The sequence below is a fragment of the Aulonocara stuartgranti genome, assembly GCF_965226115.1.
Source record: "Aulonocara stuartgranti genome assembly, chromosome: 23".
Lineage (NCBI taxonomy): Eukaryota > Metazoa > Chordata > Actinopteri > Cichliformes > Cichlidae > Aulonocara > Aulonocara stuartgranti.
The window spans coordinates 2,118,988-2,135,002 of record NC_138958.1 but is presented as its reverse complement, the minus strand read 5'-3'; the positions used below and the strand labels follow the sequence as shown (position 1 = coordinate 2,135,002).

At 42.0% G+C, this 16,015-nt stretch overlaps 1 protein-coding gene across 2 annotated transcripts in view; it reads left to right on the top strand.

The window, feature by feature from the left end:
- Nucleotides 1-15,579, top strand: part of cep350 (centrosomal protein 350) — a 34,300-nt gene extending 18,721 nt beyond the window's left edge. The window contains exons 21-38 of one of the 2 annotated variants that reach the window (XM_082523677.1): nt 235-339; nt 456-676; nt 854-1,071; nt 1,224-1,502; nt 1,612-1,761; nt 1,970-2,130; nt 3,508-3,630; nt 5,278-5,534; nt 5,679-5,854; nt 6,137-6,281; nt 6,804-6,964; nt 7,095-7,219; nt 7,301-7,362; nt 7,491-9,394; nt 9,787-10,311; nt 10,476-10,622; nt 10,898-11,020; nt 12,301-15,579. In XM_082523677.1, coding sequence (XP_082379803.1) covers nt 235-339; nt 456-676; nt 854-1,071; nt 1,224-1,502; nt 1,612-1,761; nt 1,970-2,130; nt 3,508-3,630; nt 5,278-5,534; nt 5,679-5,854; nt 6,137-6,281; nt 6,804-6,964; nt 7,095-7,219; nt 7,301-7,362; nt 7,491-9,394; nt 9,787-10,311; nt 10,476-10,622; nt 10,898-11,020; nt 12,301-12,468 — 5,050 coding nt within the window. In that variant the 3' untranslated portion in view covers nt 12,469-15,579. The remainder of the gene's footprint in view (nt 1-234; nt 340-455; nt 677-853; nt 1,072-1,223; nt 1,503-1,611; nt 1,762-1,969; nt 2,131-3,507; nt 3,631-5,277; nt 5,535-5,678; nt 5,855-6,136; nt 6,282-6,803; nt 6,965-7,094; nt 7,220-7,300; nt 7,363-7,490; nt 9,395-9,786; nt 10,312-10,475; nt 10,623-10,897; nt 11,021-12,300) is intronic. The other variant, XM_082523678.1, reaches the window with a different exon arrangement.
- Nucleotides 15,580-16,015: the final 436 nt, after the last annotated feature.

Genomic DNA, 16,015 nt, shown 5'->3' with positions numbered 1-16,015 from the left:
CGAAATAAAAATTCTATCTGTCGGCATGACTCTGCAAAGCTGTGGCAGACTTTTGACATGCTAGCTGTAACTGGTTTCACTATTGGACCCACCTTTGAACTGTTCAGATATTCACAGCTAAGCCTATCTCTAATAATATTAAACAACTAGTTGGACATGCATTAGGGTAACAACCCAAGTGTTGTCAACCCTTTTACCTCAAAGGCCTAAATTTAAAATCTTGTTCTCTTACAGCTTTCAGAGTGAACCATCAAACAGAAGGACCAGGTCAGAGGAGCCGCTGTCTTCACTGAGCACGAGTCATTCTGACTCGCTATCATTCAGGAAACCGAATCTCAGGTACCAGTCAGTCTCTTTATGCAGTGCCATGTCTGCAGGTTTTTCTTTTTTCATTATATTTGAGGAATACGAATTGAAACAAACCCACTCAATATGCCTTTTTTCCCTTCGCTCAGTGGATCTGCCTTAAGCAGCCAACACAGCCCATCACATCACTTATCAAACCATGAGAAGCAGATGAAAAAAGAGGCCATAGAGGGGAAATGGAGGAATAGTGGACTCGAGAAAAGGCCAAAACAGGAAGCAGCCAGCAGCTCCATAGAAGAGGAAGTTCTAGCAGCAGCAGCAAATGACTCCGTCTGCAGTGACAGTATTCCATCTGTACTGGATGAAAAAGGTAAAAGTTAAAAACTCGACATACATTTAAATTGTTTCTTTTCCCCGTGTAAACAGTCAGATGTTGATATCATCACTGTTAGAGGAAAATATAAAAACACGATGCCCACCTTTGATCTTTATCTAAAAAAACCCCCAAAACTTCACCCCGAGTTTCTTTTGGTCTCTGCCCCTTCAGGAGACAGTACATCTGTGGCCACAGAGTACTCGCTCAAGTTTGACGAGTCCATGACAGAAGACGAGATTGAAGAGCGTTCCTTCCGCTCTCTTCTGCCATCAGAGGCACATCGCCGGGGAACCATGGAGAAAAAATCCCGCCACCACGAGGAGTCAGAGGATGATGGAGCCAATCACAGCACATTGGTTTCAGGACCGGGGCTGCACAATTCTTTTAAGGTGAGAGTCCAAACACTGGCCAGCACAATCAGTTGATGCAGCTATGTAACTGAAATCATTTTTTACTTGTTCTTTACCTGTTCCTTACTGAACTTATGATTTCTCTTCCTTCTTAAATCTCTCTGTCTTCTCATTTTCACGTTCTCCTGCAGTCACAGGACTCAAACATAGCCTTCTCTGGTGGACAGGACAGCTTTTCCCAGTTCACCATGGACATGGTTCGCCAGTACATGAAAGATGAGGAGGTAAGACTGCAGCACCAGAGCTCTCTGCTGCGTCTTCGCCAGAAAGCACTCAAGGAGAAGACCAGAACAGAGCTGGCCTGGCTAGAGCACCTGAAGAAGAAGCTGAGAGATAAGGGAGAGGATGACAAAATGCCACCAATCAGGAAGAAGCAGAGAGGCCTTCTCTTAAAGCTGCAGCAGGAGCAGGTACTGTGGATGGCAAAAGCACAGTTACATTGAGGGAGCTTCACTGAATGCTGTGGTGTTAACTTTTGCTACTAAGCCGTGTTCTCTCTCACTGTGCTCATTTTCTCAGGCTGAGATCAGGCGACTTCAGGAGGCCAACAAAGCTGCGAGGAAGGAAAGGCAGCTATTGCTGAAACAGCAGGAGGAGATTGAACGGATGAGAAACTCAACACTCAGGCTGAAGGAACGTCTCAAGTGTGCTGGGATTGAAGCGCCTCCTGTAAGTAGCTCAGTCATTTATCAGCTCCTGCAGAAGAACCAGCGAATTAAGGCGATTTCAGTTCAGTTCATGCTTTGTTCGTGACAGGTAGTCTTGAATAAACACAGGAAAAAAGCGTACATTCAACCAGACATGTTGGTGTGCTCATTTCTTTTCTTTTTTCCCTTGTTAATTCTCAATCTTTCTGCGTGTGTCGATCATCCTCTAGGAGACCCCGGTGTCAGAAACCCCAGGGTCTGAGCCAGCTTCCCCAGATATGAGGCATGCTGATGATAACCGCAGCCCCTCTCCCTCACTCTCTGTCTCTGGAAGTGAGACTAGCAGCATCATGCAGAAGCTCAAGAAGATGCGCTCTCACATGGATGAAAAGTAAGGACTTTAATTTAATCTTCATGGATTAACTGGGCTTGGCTGTCTCCTTATTGACAAGCCTCCCACTGAATGATAAGAATTCATGTATTCATTTATTTTTCAACTTAACTTTAGTTTTACTTTGATTAAAATCTGAATTGCTTTTAGTATGTGGCTGCAAAGACATCCCTCCATTAGTGCTATGTTCTTGGATAGCATAGCTTCATTAAAAAGAAAAGGTATCGTAGTTTATAAATGTCTTCTTTTTAATTCTAGTTTGACAGGATACAAAGCAGAGATGTACATTTACTGTGGGAGACCTTATCTAGCACTAATTGAAACAGTGGCATCTTTCGTGCTTCTCTTGCTGTTTTAAAGTGCTCGTCTCTTTAGCTTAGACGAGCAGCCACACACTCCCTCAGTACATCTTTGAGTTTCGATTCATATAAGCTACTTTGTAAAAAGCTCTCCTACTCATATGTTTGAAAGAAAGAAAGAACATCAGACAATAATCAAAGACCCTAAATATTTACAGTACCATTTAACCTTAGCACTGCAACATTCAGTTATATGTATGCCGTGTATTCCATAAAGTTTATTACACCCAATGACTCTCATATTGGCCATGGGCTTGCAGTAGCTGTAGGTCACCTAAAGCTTTAAACTTGGTCACCAGCTTTGGTCAGCTGACTGCAGAGCCTCTCAAATCTAGATGGTACAAACAAGTGTGAATTGTTCTGGGATTTATAATTTGCGTATAAGTGACAGACCAGCCTTCCATTACCCGTTTTCAGCAATTTTTAGGGCTTCAATTCTTCAAATAAAGGCTTACAACAAAAAACATCTGAGCAGTTTTACTGTGGTTTTGTTGTATAATGTTACAGGCTTCAGGCAGGTAATATAGTTTAATATAATCGGACCATTTAGACGACCTTTTCCCCGTTGTTCTCCAAATCTGCTGTTTTGTTAACAATGGCAAAAGCAATTGCACAAAAATACCCAGTAACAACTTCACCTAACGGTGTTAACCAACACTAATTAGTTTGACTGTCGTAGTTACAGATTAGTTTGTCATAACTGCCTCAGTAAGCAGGTTAGCCGGTAATGACATCCTGACAAACCCTCAAGGTTACCTTAACACACACACTGAGTCAAATGTTGATAAAAGGATTGTTACATGAGAAGTGGTGCTTTAAACGTAACAGCTTGACACCTCGGGTGCGATAAAACGACATTTTCTCACATCACTCTCTCCCTTTCTCTCTGCTTGTCTCTTTCCTCTGCGTCTTGTTCTGTTTTCTTTACATTACGTACGTGTGTCTGCGTGTGCGCTGTAAATGTATCCTCGTTTGTGTGGCTCTTTTGACTTTGTCTCTGCGTGCTTGTGTGTTGTAGACACTGTTCTCCTGTCCACTGCTTCTTCTCTGTGTTCACGGCCCATCACTGGGCCTCCCTCAGTGTCTGTCTTCCCAACCTTCACCCTAAATTCAGGCTCTTTATCTACAAGCAGTTGGTCAGGTACTGTACAGTGTTCTCTACCTATGCACCTAGCCCTGCCCTGCCCTGCCTCAACTCCACCCCCACCCCATGGAACATGCTTGTGTTTGTCCACTGGCACTGGGACCTTGGTGGGGTGGGATGGTGAATGATGTGTGCTGATATGTCTGAGGTTCTTTGTTGGGATATTTCAAGGTTTGTAACTTTCAGGATGGGCTTTTTCATGGGGACAGAGTTTGGATGAAAGCTTAAAGTGCCCAAGGAAAGCTGCTTTACTGAAATAAGCTAACCTTAAACATGTTTTTTTTCTAGTCCTTGATATTTGTGGCATCAGCAAGACAAAAAAATCCAGTGTTACCAGAGAAGGTATTAAAGCACACTGGTCGAGTGTAAAACAATAAACACGAGGGAAAATTGGGAAATAGAAACCTTTTGATTTGCGATGGTCAAAGGTTATGTTATTTAGTAGGAGCCTTCCTTGCTGGATGGGAATCTCAGACTTAAAACTGGGATTTCACTAATTTGTGTCATGTTTAATTTACAACTCTTTCCCTCCTCCTTGCCTCTTGGAATGAATTAGCGAAATTTGCAGTGGAAATTATTCTTTACATTGTGGCTTCTAGCTGAGAGCTGCAGCCTAGTTATCAAAATAAAATGTTTGGAAATGAAACCGCACAGTGACATTGAAGTAAAGGAGTTTTCAGAGAAAAGACCAGAGATGGAGTGGTTTATCTCTTTAATGAGCCCAGTAAATCTTAACTAGCGCTTTTATTATGTAACTGTTGCATAGGATGGGATAATAAGTACAGATGGTCATTGGCTCTAATAGAGTTTGGGAAGGCACTAAAGAATCTCCCCAGTCTCGGTCTTTAGTATCTGGGCTGTCATCAGTATAAATTAGGTCAAGAGAAAGGCTTCTAAATTAGATCAAGGCTAAATAATACTGCACTGTAATGGCACCCATAGCTGTGGGAGACCATATTACAAAACAGCTATACCTGACTGCGCTTTATTTTGACAGATATTTGTACGTGTTAGTGTCCCTGATATACATTGAATTGAAGAATTAAACGGTCTTCTTGCTTTGCGAGACAACAAAACTATTCTTTGAGTTGTTATTCTGATATATAAGGAGGTGGAGGAACGTAAAGGAACACTCGGAGACTGAAGAATTTGTTCTTAGGACTTAAAAAAATCATATTTAAACTGCTTAGTGTGTGTGTGTGTGTGACTATGCTTATTGCTCCCTGGGTTTGAATCTGATGCATGAATCTGACATCTTTACTATTATCTTCCTTCTCCTCTTTTCTCCTAAGGGACATTTCATCACTTATTGTATATAATGGGTACTTGTACATATCTGTATTTGGATGATTATTCTGGGCATGTGTGGGATGTGTGTTTTAATTCTGTGTGCGCTGGACAAAAGTTTGAGTTGAGTTTGCAGTAATAACTGAATGTCAAGGTGATTCTGGGTTTGCTTGCTTCTGCAGGTCATATTTAACCTTTTCTAATGCTCAGTGTATTTGTACTGCTTCTCTTCAACTCTCTTCCTTCATCTTCCTCCTCTCTGCCATTCTCATCTCTTTTTTTTTTTTTAACCGTTCTTCCACTTCCTCTTCATCACTTTATTCTTTCCCATTTCTTCCTTTCCATCCACCTCTGTAGGTTCCTGACCAAACGAGAACAACAGCTGATGCAAAGACGTCACCACGCTGAAGAGCTGCTACAATGGAAGCAGCAACTGGACAAGGAGGAGGCAGAGGTCCGTAGGATGGAGAAAGAGGCCCTGGCTGCATGGGACCAGAAAACACTTCGGGACAATCATCTTGACGTGTCAGAGGGACAGGAAAAGGACATCTCTGATATAAGCTCCCACCTCAGTCACCGCCGCAGCTCAGAGCCCAGAACTGACAGCGAGAAAGGTGAAGCTGCCGAATTTTCTTATTTTCAAGTGTAGAACATGGTTTAACCGGAAAATAACAACGTAATGGGATTTAAAAAATACACAGTGTGGTGTGGGAGTAAGAGTAAAATACATAACAATGTTGATTTGTTTCATTTTTCAGAGGATGTTAGCGAGGGCGACTGTTCGTCAGTGACACCTGAGTCCAGTATGCACACGGAGGGACCGGCTCCACCTGCCTCAGTCTCTGAAATAACTTTGGCCTCTGTCCAGGGCAGCCCTGCAAATTACACCCAGGACTTCACTTCAGCATCACAATCACCTGCAAGTCAACTGCATGTAATGGATTTTGTATTTTTAGCTTTTTGTATTTTATTGTTTCAACTAATTGCTTTGATACTCACTGTAGTTTTTGGGGTTTTGAACACACATCTGTGTACAGGAGAAAGAATCTTATAGCTGCGTTTTTTCCTCTGCTGTACTTCTTGAGGATTAGGAAAAGGGTTCATAAGCCTTACTTAATTTACTGTGACTGTAAAATATTAATGTAAGCATACGATCTGTTGACTGTGATGTCATGTGACATGTCCTGAAGTAGTGTTCCTCTGTCTTCCCATCTAGTCTAATGCTCCTGAAGGCAGCCACAGCCCTGCTGCATCTCCTTCAGAGGGCAGCAGTAAAACAAAGATGCAGCTCCGCTCCACCGCCCGGACACTTATCCGCCCCTGCACTCAGCCCACCGACCCTCCAATGGCCACCCAGTCTGGTGAGTTACTAGTGTGCAAAACCCACGCTGAGATTATAACGCTTTTGGAGTGTGAAATTCTTCCCGACAGTTTTTAGAGATGAAAGGATGGGTAAAGCAGACAGCTGACATAATGCAGCTATATTGCTGGCGCTGTGTAGGCAGGAAGAATGTGATGATGCCAGAAATGCATTATGCAACCACTTCCCTGCTCCCTAACAAGCTTAACTGTGTGATAGGAGACGGGAACTCTTTGCATTGCACTTTATCGTACCAGTGCAAACTGTTGTGCTGGCCTCGTGTTGTAGCTGAGTGTGCTTTATTCATTTCCAGGTCACTTTTTAAATGTTTTCAATACTCTTTTTGTTCAGTGTGTTTATGGAAATGAACTTTACACATTCCCGGTAAAGAAAATGTACAGTAATCCCCAAAGAAATGTGTTAGTGTTTGAGTGGGCTAAAGGTTGGATTACCCGTTGCTAATCAGAGGTCTGGCACCATTTTCACATTGTAGTTGTGATTTGTCATGTACATTTTTCTTTAGAAACCATTTCAGACCAGAGTGACATAGAGAGCCGTATCAAGGCGCTCAAGGAAGAACTCAAAAAACGTAAGTTAATGGCCTCCGAGCTAAAGAAGGAGCAGAAGAAGCGACATAAGGAGCGGCTGAAGGCAGAGGAGGCGAGTCTGTTGAAACAGCTGGAGGTAAACATGATGTGTAAACTACATTTAAACATCCAGTTAGATTTGAATAATTTCTTTTCTTCTATGGACGTTTACTTGTGCGTGTATTCTTATCTCTGCTATCATTCTGTGTTTTATTTTGATTTTACAGAACTATAACAACTTCATTGAGAAAACTAAGGCAGACCTTAACAAAGAGCCAGACTTAACACTTGATACCAACTCCCAGATCAACGAGTCCAACTCTGTTTTAGAGCATCTTCCATCTTCACACAGGTACAGAGAATAATAATGATATTTTTCTACATAATTTTCAAATGAATGGTGTGCAGTTAAAAATAAATGCTTGTTTCTCAGGTCTGAACTCATCAAAATCTCAGAGTCTGAAAGGACACAAATTGATGCATCATTAGATCATCGTGAGTGTTTTAAAGTCATCATAATAAATACTTTATTATAATAAATAGAATACGTGGAGTGTTTATTCAAAATGTGTTTTCACAAATATTTTCCAGTAATAATGCGGCTCTCCCAACTCTTATGACAGATGCCTTTCCTAAGCCACATCTAAGTAGATCCACTTCAGTGCCTGGAGACGTGTCTGCTGAGGCGCCTCAAAGAGTCACTCCGGGTGTGGCAATATCCGGCAGCCCAGAAAGTCCAACCTCAGGACAGAGGAATCATCAGTCTACAGAAGATCTTATTAGGCAGCACTCCACAGAAGACAAGTCAGAACATGCAGATGAGAATATTGTGTCTGATTATAGATCTGATATTCAGGAAGAGCTGGAGGTGGAAATAAGCTCCAGAGTTGAGGATGAACAAACTCAGCATCTTCTAAAACTGGAAAATGAAGACAGACTTGACTCTCAGGAGAGGTTGCCTACATCTAAATGTGTTTCCTCTTCTGTGGATGAAGAAGAACAACATTCATCAACTGTTGGCCTTGAACAGGGAAATCAGATGAAGCAGAGTGAAGTATCTGATGTAGAGGAACCTTTACAGCCATACGTTATTGCCTCTAGTCCGCCACATTCAGCGGTAGCGGACCTCAAAACCTCAGCGCATCAAAACTACAGCTCTGCATCTGTTGACCAGGCCCAATCCCCAAACTCAGATGCTTTTGGTTCAATGAAGGAGGCTTCCATAAAAGACACTGAGGCTTCTCCAGTAGCAGATGGTTATCACGATGACTTTGAGTCATCAGTGGATTCTTCATCCAAGGAAGAACATCATAGTTCCAAGGCTGAGTCTCAGACCTCCCACGTTTCCTCCCATGAAATCAAGGGTTCAAGAAAAGACGCATCTAGCAGGGGCCTGGCATTTGACAGCCCGGATGAAGTTGTAGAGGAAGAAATAGCTGAAGATCTGAGTCACCATTCTGGCATCAGTGTGCCTAGCCATAAATCCGGAAGACTGCTGGATCTCAATAAGCAGGCAGTAGATTTTAAACGGGACAATGAGAGCTTTAATTCCAGACACTCACCAACCATCTATTCTCTGCAGGTCCCCCTCTCTCCTGTTATAGATGAAATGCCGGATTTTTACATTGGAGACCGAGTTCTTGTTGGTGGTGTTCAGCCCGGCACTTTGCGATTCAAAGGTCCAACCAGCTTCGCCAATGGTTTCTGGGCAGGGGTTGAGCTGGACAAGTCTGAAGGGAGCAACAATGGCACTTACGATGGAGTAGTATACTTTGAGTGTGACGAGCGCCATGGTATATTCGCTCCACCAGACAAAATCTCACACCTCCCAGACAAGTTTGAGCTCTACACCGATACCACAGAAGATGAGGACTCGTTCTTTGATGACTTGTCAGATAAAGATAGAAATGAACCTAAAACTAAGGAAGACAATTTCCAAATGCAAGAAAATCTCAACAGGGAAAATGAACAGACCTCTCACAAGGAGACTGGGTCAAATGATAAGAAGGAAACTGATGGCTCTGTTCTCAAGAGCCAGGATCCACATTGGGACAGGCCCCAGCTCAATTCACAACATCACAAAGAATCTAAACATCAATTTTCTGATGAGAACATTAAGGACATGATGTTGAATTCTGAAGATGCATCGCACACTCTCATCATCTCTGACTTGGATAAAACAGGTCAGGTGATGGAGAGTAAAAAGGAGATTACAGCCCTTGTTGAAAAAGAAGACGTAGAGTCACATGATGATAAGAGGAAAGAAAAGGACAAGGATTTTCTGGACACAGTTGCAGACAGGCTTGTCAACAACTTTGTGGAAGACGCTCTTAAACAGTGTGCTGAAATTAAAAGGGCGAAAGAGCAGAAGATTGAAGCTGCCAAGCAGATGAATGGAGACCTGTTTGGTGAAAATGAAGAAGAAGAAGAAAAATGGAAATCTACAGTGGATCAAAAAGATGATCTCCCCTTCTTTCTCCCAGTTGAAAAGGAGGAACTGTCCTCTCCAGAACTGTGTAACCGACCGGTGAGTCTAACCGTTTAATAGCAGATTATTTAATTTCCGCTTCTTTGTTTTGTAATGAGTTGTGGATAAAAATAATAATAAGCTCAAAGCAGTCAGCTAACCGCTGGCAGTGATGACATCAAGATAGTAACTTGTTTATTTGAGCCTGTCCTCGGGATTTGTTCAGCCAAAGTCCAACTTTATATTGACAGACTTCATTGAATTTGGTGGTCGGTGCTGAAGCCTTTGTGAAATATTTGTAAGCAAAATTGACACTAAAATGCAAAACCGAAACTTATTGTAGGCCTCGTGGTGTGATGTTGCAATCAGATGTTAATATTTATGCAAATCTAGAATTGAATGTAAGCTTGATGTTGATGTTGTCCTTTTTTATTTTTACTTTTTCAACACAGGAGAGTCCAGTGTTAGGAGCCATTGGTCAAGAAGAGCTCGCCAAGCGTCTAGCAGAGCTGGAACTGAGCCGTGAACTGCTCGATGACCTCGGTGATGATCAGGACTGGTTTGATGAAGACTTTGGCCTTAGCTCCCGCAGGAAACAGCAGAAACTCAAAGAGGAAGAGGCACGACTGGGAGCGGGATTTGGGAGATCTAGCTCATCAGCTGGCCCAGCTATGGGGGAAATGGGTCCGTCATCAGGTGGAGAACCCCAGGTAAAGACACCACCTAGACCGGAGCTGCCTCTCCCCTTGCCTCCTAAACTACCTGAGCAGCCTGCCATGGTGGTACCCCACTCAGCTGTAGAGGTGGAGAAGATGGTCCATGCTGCCACACGGGAGCTCTGGGACAGCTTTGACCTCGGGAACAAGGGAACGCTCACTCATGGGCAGCTGCTAAGTCCACAACCTTCACTAGAATACCTTGGCAAAGAGGACAGCACCCAGAACCAGGAGTCGCTGTCCATTCGCAGCTACAGAAAGGTATAAATAAGACGTGTGGACCCATGAAAATGTCAGTCATGTTTTTAAAGCTCCAAAGCTGGCTTTGGGCTAAACCACCTAAATTGAGGTTATTCTACTTGAGAAGCTTTATTTATGTAAATTTCATACAGTACTTCATATTTTTACCTGTGCTCTTTTCTCAGGCTGTGTATGACTTAACGTGGGAGATCCTTCAGGAGATCTATGCTGAAGACCCCAATACTAATCAGCCTCAGTGGGTCAAACCGCGTCGAGTGAAGTCCTCTTCATTTCACAAAGTCAGGACACCGGGAGACATCAAGAAGATCCAGGTAAAAGAACGATGGCAGCAACACTGAGAGAAACTGTTGAACAGTGACAATAATGATGCTGTAGTGATGTTGACTGTTGATATTTTTGACTATAAAATAATTACATTTTTGTGAAATTGTTTCATAGTTGACTTATGTTCTATAATCCTTTTCATGAGCATTACTTTTAGTGGCCTTTGACCACCAAATTAGAAATTCTTAATAAGGATTTTACAGTCACTCAAATCCAGCATCGCGACTAACATGTTTTTTGTCCCCCTTATGCTGTTTCTCAGGAGTTCATCACAGAAGAAGTACTGAAGCTTTATGGTCTGACAAAAGACCAGAACCAGAAGAACGACTGGCAGAAGATGCTCAAGTTTGGAAGAAAGAAGCGAGACAGAGTCGATCACATACTGGTAGGCCCCCGAATGCCATTTGCATTTCTCTGTGGCCCAAACGGAGCATCTTGTAAATGTTGCCTTTTTCATTTTTAGAAGTAAACACATGAGAAATGATTTTATTTCCACTAAATTACAGGAAGTTGAACATAATCTGCCTGAAAAGCTTCATACTGCGATGGTTTATTTCAGGTGGTGCAGGTTCATTTAATGTCTTTAGAGAAGAGGAGCAATTTTAAGCAGGAGAAGTGCTCCACACAGGCCATTTTCCACAACAGGAACTGTCAGATGGTTTTTGGAAAGCCTAAACCATTTTCCCACCAGGTTAATTCCCTCGTTTACAACTGCAAAATGAAAATGTGAGAAAGTTCTACTTTTAGGGGTCTTCATTTTCATTTTGCAATCAAAAGAGGGGATTAACCTGGTGGGAACATACACAAATGTGGTTATCCTCTCAGAGGAAACTATGTGAAACCAGATAGAATAAATAGAAAAGAGATGCTAAGATGTGAAAATGGATTGATGAGGATTTTTTGCTTTAGTGGTTGAGCCAAACAATGGTGTTAATAAAGACACTGTGACTCTGATTGTTTTACAGTAGCTATGGTCCAGTTCTCTGTGAGGAGGTGCAGCTTGTTACCACAGGGCAGGTTATAAGCAGCGAGTCCACTGTTGCTGCTTTGTGTTTGTTTCTTTACCGGCCGTCACACAGACGTGTGTTTGAAGAGATTGGGGGGGAAGTAGTAAGACTGATTGCTAAGTTTTTATAAGGAGAGAACATGAACGAGAGTTTGCTTTCCACGGTCCTGTGCAACAGCTGTGTCAGTTATGAGCCTTCACCAAAGTGGAAACACAAACAGTGGAACCTTTTGGCTCCATGGAAATGACTCCTGAGAGGAAAGGTCCAGATGGATAGATGTGCTCGGACGAAGGTTTTGGGCAGATATTTAAAACAAACAGTTGTTTTATTTGTTTTTAATTTATTTATTCCCCTTTTGTGCCAAGAAAGCAAAGAAATTATTGTAAAGTCTTTCAGCTCTTTATCATGCTATGTTTTAATGTTTAGCCAGGATAACAGACAAACCAAATGCTGGTTTACATAAACACAGAACATTAACTTTTTATCTTCGCTCCCTGAAATGTCTCTGATGTTATTTGTGTGGTGCCAACCACGGTGTTTGTCACCTCAGACTACTTTACATAGTAGTAAGATTACTGCGTTACTATATATTCTTTGTCATAGGGACAGCTGTCAGTCACTGTGCTTCTGTAGTAAAACCAGTTTTTCTCTCTCTCAGGTTCAGGAACTCCACGAGGAGGAGGCCCAGTGGGTCAACTATGACGAGGACGAGCTGTTTGTCAAAATGCAGCTAGCAGACAGCATCTTCGATTCTTTACTGAAGGACACAGTGAATGTGCTCACACTCATTTCTGACAAGAGAGCCAACAGAGACACGCTCTCCTGATGGCGTTCTGCTTGAGTTTAAACTACAACTTCTAGCTCAATCCTGTTCTTTCCCCACCACGGTGAACTCCAGCCAACTGTCGCTGCTCGGGCTTCCACCAGCTGATGTGCCAACAGCAACCCTCTGATGCCTTCAGTCTCAGTATTACCTCGCAGCTAAACAAATTGTCCTTAGTTCTCCAACATTCATTCGCTGAATCGCATCAGCTGACTGTAATAGCGACAACGGTCGCGCTCAAAACGCCTCTTGAGCAATCCCGCCCTCTAAAACCTTAACACGAGTCTGAGCTCTCGCCTGGACCGGCCGTTTTGCAGACTGTTGATGATGATGAGATGGACTGTGCCATTTGCAAGCATGCGAAGGTCCATGAATGCTGCTAAGTGATCGTTTTGTCGTGGACTTTGGAATAACATCCACTCAGAACAGTAGTAGATAATTCTTTTGAATTGTAAATCTTTAGGTAAATGTGTATATATGTGGATTCAAAAATTGTAGTAGAACAACAAATGAGCAATATAACGTGCAGTCTGGTTTGACAGTGATACATTATAGCCTTGGCTTTGTAATGCAGCACATTGAAACTAAACAGGTTAAAGTACCAACTCTAAGCTTTAATTTGTAGGTTTCACATCCAGACCCAGTGATCTGGGGGGGTAATTGCAGCTCGTTTTATTCACAGTCCTCTTTGCAGGGTTCTGTAAGTTTGCCTTAACCGCTGTAGCTCTTGCTTGTTTACGGGGACTTTTAGATCACTTTCTGGTCTTTGGCAAATACAGCACCTCCTTAGTTGGCATTGGGTCAAGTGATTTGCCTACCAGTAATGATAAAATTCAACTCTTTGGCTCACAAAGCTCATGGTTTGCTTTGACTGCAGGTTTACTAAAGGCTTGCTCCACGTTCTGTCTGTGAAAAAGTATTTCAGCCATTACAGACCATCAAACGCCTTTAAAGCAGAGAGTTGGGGCTTTAAATAGTCAGTGCTGTATTACAAATCTAGAGTTGCAACACTTGGTCTCTGATCAGATCTGGACAGACTTTGCTGTGTTGGACCGCTGAGTTCAAAGAGTCTATGAAACATGTTTGCTTCCTTAGTTATTTATTGCGTGAAAATGTTTAATTAGAGGCACAAAGAACATTCAGAATTGTAAATGATCTTGTAAGTAAACATACAGAGAAGAGCTCCTTTAAACTTTGTGTAAAGAAAGTCTAACATTGTTGTAAAAGCACAAATAAAAAATGTGAATATGGCAATACATTAGGGAGGAGAATCCAGGCAGAGAAGATGGAGAAATGTGTTTTAAATATTTAAAGTCGTTCTCTTAATAATCGATTGAAACTGTTTGTCTAAACTGTGTGACTTTTTATTGTGGCCACAGCTGTCCAGTCGGTCAACAGTGCGTTCCTCTTCTGTGCTGTATGCTAACTTTAGGAAGCATGTTCACATTGTAGCACAGTGTCGACCACACAGAGAAACCTTATCAACTGGTTTCTCTATGTGGTAGGTGTGAACGCAACCGACACTTTAGTGTGTAGCACGAAAACAGAAGAGAAACAACTGCAGTAGGCTGATGTTTTTACACTTACATTACGGGACAGTACCGAAATGCTGGATTTGAGCCTCAGCTGTCCTACGGTCCATTTACTTCGTCTTATCTGAGAAAACACCCGTGGTTCTCGTTTCTTTATTATTTACTCTCTGAAAGGTTTGTTTGCATAACATTTGCCCTGAAATAAACACCCTGTCATGTAAAACCACGGCCGCTGCGAGTCATCGACCAGTTCGAACGAGGCATCACAAAGTAGCCAGAAGTGGTCGAACTCCATATTCAGTTCAAGTGCCTTTTTCAAGTTGAGTTGTTTGTTTCAAACTGACTTTCCTGATGTCTCTGCATCATTTGGACCTATTTTCTTCGAATGTCTCCCTTAAACTGCTGTATACTACCGTTTTATAAAGGATCCTACAAAGGCTGCTCTTCTTCTGACCAGTTAACCAGCGCTTCAGTTTCTGCCTTATAGATATTTCTGTGTAGTTTTTTTTTTTTTGGACAGTTTTTTAAATCTCCTCTTGCTTCTGTGCCTCAGCCCGAGGAAATGTTTGCGTCTAACCTGCTTCTTATCAGGCCAGCCCATGTGTCTGTGCATATAGACACTGTTGAGTCATGTTATTGATGTACTGTATCAGGAACAAGTGGCTCAAGCTGACAGGCTGCACAGTGTGAGTCACTGAGCTGATGTGGTTCAGCACGTAGGACTGTATCTAAGGGCTTTTTTTTGTGCCACTGTCAGTGTGGCTTTGATCCAACAAACTGTAGAAACTCATTGTGGCATGTATGAGAGAGCTTGTTAATTCTCACTGACTGCTTGGAGCTAAAGTGACCTTAAACTGAGTCTTTTTCTTTTCCCCTTCCTGATGCTGTTTGAATACGTGTTGAGGTGTATGTTCAAACTGTACATAATGTAGGAAAAGACCAAAAACGTTTCATACCAGTCTCCATGCTATATGACATTAAAGTCTGGTGACATGATTAGTATCTTAGAAACGTTTTCTGCAAGGCTTTATTGCGACTCCTCCGTCTTTGTCCTCTTCAATTGATTGTATGTTGGTGGAAGCTAAGTTCCCCTCTGTAACTATGCAGTACTTGGTTGTACTTATTGTTTTGTGTGTCTGGACCAAACAGCTTAAGACCTCAGCTGTAGTCTGTAGATTAACTCAGCCTTCAAGTAGCTTGAAGCTGTTTGGTGTAGCGGTGTCGTTCCTATCGTCTGGTCCGAGGTCTTCACAGGAGACGCAGCACCTGCCGTTTGATCTCTGTAAAAAGTAGGCACAAGATGTTTGAGTATCATATTAACAAGTCGAATTAGATTTCCCTGAATATTTATAATAATGTGCTGTGAGTGTGCTGCAAGTGCACTTGAAAATTAGTACAAATCTTTTATGGGTGTAAATATACTGTTTGTCCAATCTGACCCACACTTACGGTAACTTTAACGATTGTTGTATAAAAAGGAAAAAAAAAACACTGTTTACTTTGCAAATATGTACATAGTATATATTTGTTTACTAAATGAAATTTGAAACTGTAAATAAAGCTTTCATTGTTTCTAAAGGAATGTGATGTGAAATGTTTTCAATTTTAATTTAGGGTGTGCAGAAGTAGCTCCCACATGTTACAGTGCTGACGGCAGGATAACAAATCTCTCTGTAATGTTCGACTGTGTGTTGATGTTTGTTTGTCACATTGTTTTAGGGCGCAGTCGTGAGGCTATTGTTGCAAAGCTATCTGCAAATTAGCAGAAGAGCTGGAGATCCATCTCACTGCATCAGTGAATCGTTTTCATTTAAAAGAAAAAAAGACTCATTCAACATAAAACCAACCAAGTTTGGGAAAATGAAGATTGTGTTTTTAATAACTTTACCATATTCACTGAAGTCCCATCCCTAAAGTTACAGGCCTCCAAAACACGCAGGGCTGTGTTGAAGATCGTGGCCTTTGCTTTTCCAGCATAATGAGCAGGGCTGAAAAACACATTTAGGCTTCGTCTAAAA